This window comes from Lactuca saligna, chromosome 3, assembly GCF_052625555.1.
Source record: "Lactuca saligna cultivar CGN05327 chromosome 3, ASM5262555v1, whole genome shotgun sequence".
In the NCBI taxonomy this organism is placed as follows: domain Eukaryota; kingdom Viridiplantae; phylum Streptophyta; class Magnoliopsida; order Asterales; family Asteraceae; genus Lactuca; species Lactuca saligna.
In genome coordinates this window covers 104,220,156-104,226,140 of record NC_136419.1, presented here as the reverse complement: position 1 = coordinate 104,226,140, position 5,985 = coordinate 104,220,156, and the positions used below count along the sequence as shown (strand labels likewise).

General features: G+C 35.9%; 1 protein-coding gene across 1 annotated transcript; it reads left to right on the top strand.

The window, feature by feature from the left end:
• Positions 1–2,079: 2,079 nt before the first annotated feature.
• Positions 2,080–2,994, top strand: LOC145035850 (uncharacterized). The gene has a single exon (XM_078984355.1). It carries the CDS (start codon positions 2,080–2,082, stop codon positions 2,992–2,994), a length of 915 nt encoding a protein of 304 aa, XP_078840481.1.
• Positions 2,995–5,985: the final 2,991 nt, after the last annotated feature.

Sequence of the window (5,985 nt, the reverse complement as noted above, 5' to 3'; positions counted from 1 at the left end):
CTGTTACAGAACCAAACCAAAATTCGAGCCGTTTTATACCAGGGCGTTGTTGATTGCTTTAATGCCGGTGAGGCTCAACCAAATGGGGTTAGACAGAGAGTTGTGTTACCTGCGAGTTTCATTGGAGGTCCACGTGACATGTGATAGAGATTTCTGGATGCCATGGCTTTAGTTCAAGATGACGGGAGGCCTGATATATTTCTTACAATGACGTGCAACCCAAAATGGAAAGAAATCGATGATGAGTTATTGCTAGGATAGTCAGCTCAAGATCGACCGGACCTTGTTGCAAGAGTTTTTCATGCTAAGTTAGAGGATATCAAGGTACAGTTACTCCAGAGACATATAATCGGTGTGGTGGGGTCGTATGTGTATGTGATAGAGTTTCAAAAGCGTGGATTCCCACATGCACATTTCCTCTTAATAATGACACCTAGATATAAAATGAATAATCCAGATGATTATGACAAACTTGTGTGTGCGGAAATTCCCGACCCAATAAGGTTTCCTGACATGCATGATCTTGTCAAAAGTCACATGATGCACGCTCCTTGTGGTAGCTTACGATAAAAAAGTCCATGTATGCAGGGTGTGCCAAAAATATGTCGTTTCAGATATCCTAGGCAATTGAATGAAAATACATCACAAGGAGAGGACTCATATCCATTATATAGAAGGTGAAATAATGGAATTGAGGTGACTGTAAGAAATACATCATTGGATAACAGATGGGTGGCTCCATACAACCCAAAGTTGTTAATGATGTTCAATTGTCATATCAACGTTGAGGTTTGTTCGAGTATAAAGTCTGTGAAGTACCTCTTCAAATATGTTTATAAGGGCCATGACAAACAAGTTATCCATATTGATAAAGACCAAGAAAATGCTGTTATTAATGAGATACAAAAGTTTCAAGCCGCACGTTATGTGTCCCCTCCTGAGGCATTATGGCGAGTTTTTAGCTTTCCTCTTTCAAAAATCCACCCTTGTGTGATGGCCTTGCGAATACATCTCCCGAATCAACAGTTGGTTAGGTTCAAAGACGGTGACAGAATGGAAGACATTGTTGATAGGGAGAAAGAAAAAAATTCAATGTTGACGGCATTTTTCAAGAAGAATAAAGAAGATTCCAAAGCGAGAAAATACTTGTATAAGGATTTTCCCAAACATTTTACATGGAATCGGGGCAACCATTGTTGGAGGACCAGGGAACATAAATCAATGGTTGGTCGACTTGTTTATGCTAATCCAGCTGAAGGAGAGAGATACTACCTACGTCTGCTTCTATGTCATATCACTGGGCCTACCTGCTTTGAAGATTTATACATAGCCAATGGTGTATTACACCCTACATTTCGAAAAGCAGCTCTTGAAAGAGGTTTAATAGAGACCGATGATAATTTATCACAATGTCTTATAGAGGGTTCCTTATTTCAATTTCCCAGTGCACTTAGAAGGTTATTTGCGATGATTTTTTGTGAACCAGGAAATGTTCGCAAGTTATGGGACAACCACTATGCTGCTCTTTCTGAAGATTATAGGAAACAATATGGATGTGCTGAACGAGTGCAAAATATGGTCCTCATCGACATTAGAGTCTTCTTAGAATCTATGAGTAAAAAGCTTAGTGATTACGACCTTCCAAATGTTAGTGCACACATCGATTTACAATCAAGAGGCTATCGTGAGGTGCAAGAAGAATACTCTATAAATGTGGCATATGAAGACTTACATGCGCAGGACTCTCTCAATCCAAACTAGAAGTTTGCATATGATGAGATAATGAGGCATGTGGATCAAAATATTCCAGGTGTCTTCTTCATAGATGGTCCTGGTGGAAATGGAAAGACATTTTTGTACAAAGCTTTGTTGGCCAATATTCGTGCCCGTGGTCTTATTGCACTTGCAACTGCCACGTCAGGTGTTGCGGCTAACAACATGCCAGGAGGGAGAACAGCTCATTCACGCTTTGGAATTCCCCTCAATCTTGATAATAACTCGATGTGCAAGATCACTAAAAAAAGTGGGAAGGCTCAGATACTTCGCAAGGCAAAGGTAATCATATGGGATTAAGCAGCAATGGCTAAGAGGCAGGCCGTAGAAGTAGTTGATCGGACAATGCAAGACATCACAGATGAGAAGCTCCCTTTTGGTGGAAAGATAATGGTTATGGGAGGTGACTTTAGACAAGTGTTGCCGGTCGTGAGATGTGGCACTCGAGCACAAATTCTCGACTCTAGCTTACGAATGTCACCTCTATGGGCTTCAGTTAAAAGGCTTCGATTAAATATCAACATGAGAGCGGTAAATGACCCATGGTTTTCGGATTTTTTACTACAAACATTGGACGAGTCCTATATTCGTATACCTGATAACATGTCTATTCCATACACTGATAAAACTAAATCAGTGGACGCTTTGATTGACGCAATATTTCCTTCTTTGCAATCCAATGGCGCCGATTCAAAATTTATCATTTTGAAGGCGATATTGTCAACTAAAAATGAAAGTGTTGATGAGATTAATAATAAGTTGATCGAACGATTTTCTAGCGAGCAAAAAGTTTACTACAGTTTTGATGAAGCGGAAGATGACAAAAATAACTTATATCCGATGGAATATTTGAACTCGCAAAATGTTAGTGGTGTACCCCCTCATTATCTTGGGTTAAAAACTGGGTGCCCTGTAATACTTTTGCGAAATATCGATCCTTCAAAGGGGTTACGTAATGGCACCAGATTGATATGTCGAGCTTTCCAACAAAATGTCATTGATGCAGAGATAGCTGTTGGCCAACATGCTGGAAAAAGAGTGTTTTTACCAAGAATTCCTCTATGTCCGTCTGACGATGAGATGTTCCCATTCAAACTTAAGAGAAAGCAGTTTCCAATTCAGCTTAGTTTCTCTATGACAATCAATAAATCTCAGGGACAAACAATTCCAAATGTATGTGTTTATCTACCAGAATCAGTATTCTCACATGGCCAGCATTAGGTGGCGTTGTCCAGAGGAATATCACGTGTCAATACCAAGGTATTAGTAAAGCCGGAAAAAACGTTTGATAATGATGGATTCTACACATCAAACGTTGTGTACAAAGAAGTGTTATGTGATTAACAAGGTACAATCAACAACTTCTTATTTTACAATTTCTTCAAGTATGTATCTTAAATGCTTATTTGATGTTTAATGCAGGGCTAGCAGATGAAGCAACATGATTGCAGATAGATGTAGTTTATATATTGGACGTGTTATAAATGTACAAAACTACATGGTTGCAGATTGTTGTTATTTATATAATGTAAAATAAAGTATGAAGTATTAGATGAATTATTTGAGATGTAGACTCAACTTTTGTCGTATTGTATGACTATGCACCTAGCAATAAACTATATGTTGAAATGAACTATTGGATGCAAAATAGTCTACCAAATGGCCGCAATGAATATGTCACGTCTAAAGGAAACTAATCATCACATTAAAACTATCTTCCGAAAGAAACTTTTTACCGCCCGGCGCTTAGCGCGGGTAAACGTCAAGTATATATATATATATATATATATATATATATATATATATATTAGATTATTATATTCAAACTAATTATTATGTTATTATACGTATAAATCGATCAATCATTTTACTTATTTTAAGAAAGTGATTAATACATATTATTGAATTAAATATAACTGAAAAATAACATCTAATTTAACTAGAAAGGTATTTTAGTCAAATAACTTAGATTTAATAAAGGAAATTTGTATATTTTAAGGGATCATATATTATATTAAATTAATTTTAAAAATCTGATTTTACGAATTATAAGGTTTTTAATTTTGACATTCTGACAGAATATGTTGGAGCATGTTAAAAAAAAAAATTCTTGAACTATAAAATAAGAAAAATATTATTAAACGTATTTCTTGATCATGACTTTAAAAATATCTTGTAGAATAACAAAATTCTCGAACCATCAATTGAATAATTAAAACAAAAATTACATTAATTCTTATAGAATACACGTAACAATTACTAAGAATTATACTTATTATTAAAGAATAAAACTAAAAAAACTTTCAAATCTGGAAAAAAAAAATCAAAATCTAACAAAGACACTACTACATTCTAAAATAATAATGTTGCTAAGAGGTATCGTTTAGATTTCGTCGTCCGATCTTCAAGTATCAGCTTCTGTAGAAACAAATCAAATAATAAATTAGTGAGAAAATATTTATATTCCATTCCAACATAATTGGAATTCGTGATTCCATTATGATAGAATTGGAATTCATTTACCAGTAATTATATTAATTCGTAGAATTCTACCAGAATATGTTCATGGTTATCATAAAAAACATTCTTTTTAATAGAATACTATAAACGAAGAAATATCATTGAGTTGAAGCATTTTATCGAGCACTTGGTGTGCATCAAAACAACTTTCAATTTCAGATGAGAATGTGTTACAGCCACCGCAATAAGAACCCTAACCCTAAGAGGGTGCTACAGCTGCATCTTATACCCCATCCTTCACCCGCCACCTCCTTTCTGCCATTCGAGCCGGAAATCGCCGAAGCCACCCCCTCATACGTCTGAAAGAGAGCAAGCTAGTCGGATGTAAGAAGTCTAGGGATGTCACGCCACCATCCCTTTTTGTGATGACTAACTACTGTGAACCGCTCAGCCACTGCCATGTTTACATGGCTATTGTGAACTACCGATGCCCAACCACCATCGTCGCTTCAACGAGCATCAAAGAAGAAGGCCGCCGATTGTAACTGTGGCAGCGAGCGATCGAAAGAAGAAATATATATGTTGTCGCGTTGTGTTTCACGTGAGTACGGGTGTTTCTGCTCATGTTTGGATGTGTATTCTAGAATATGTCGTCGTGTGTGTGATTGTTCGGCCGGAAGTGGAGTGTATACGTAAGGGAGATGAGAGGGAAAAGGTTGGGGCTGACGTTAAATAGAAGAGAAAAGGGAAGAGGCGGACGTGAGGATATATACTAGAAATTGGGCTTTAAAACTAATATTCCTAAATTAAAGGGATATTAATTGATTTATATATTTACCGCAATCAGTGTTGTAGAAATCGGCCTTGGCGGCCGATTAATTGGTAATTAATCGTTTGGCGGTCTTAAACCGATTACGATTAGGGTGCTTGCCGAAAAGTGGTCAAAATCGGTCAAAGTCGGATTTGGCGGCCCTTGGTGGTCTCGGCGGTCATTAGCGGAAGTTTTTAAAAAAGTCAAACATTTTTAATTTTCAAATATTGCACCAAAATTTTATATTTTCAAAATTTTAAGCTTTCAAATTTTAAAATAGTAAACTAAACTTTTAAAAATTTTAAAATATTAAAATTTTAAATTTTCAAATACTTAGTTTTTAGGGAATATTAATTTTTGAAATAATTTTATTAATAATTAAGAGTCTCCGATTAATCTTCGATTAATCCTCGCCTAGTCTAATTAATCGCTTATCGCGAGTCGACCGCCACGTTGCCCCCGAACGATTTTTACAACCTTGATCATAATTAATTAAATGTATGATTATATATTTACCCTTTTGAAATGATTGGCCTATATTTATTCATACAATAACACAATAATTATTTTAAATACCTGAAACTAGCTCTCAATCTCTATACACACACACTCAGTTATAAACCTTATAAGTATGTGTTTTGGCTAATATAAGTGTCACACCCCAAAATCAGGAACGGCGGAAACGTTATGTAGCGGAGGACGTCATGTACAGTATCATAACAATGCAAAGTAGTAAACAAACAACAACATCATCGATTGCATTTATAGTAAAGTTTTAATACATGCGTGTTCTGTGGTTTATAAGACACCAAAATATGAATCAAAATAAAAGACGAGTCTTCTATGTGCTTCATCTTCACAAAAGTTGGCATCGGCACCTGTCTACTAATGACCTAAGAATACAAGTTATTTTAAAAGCGTAGATCAACATTTAAGCTGGT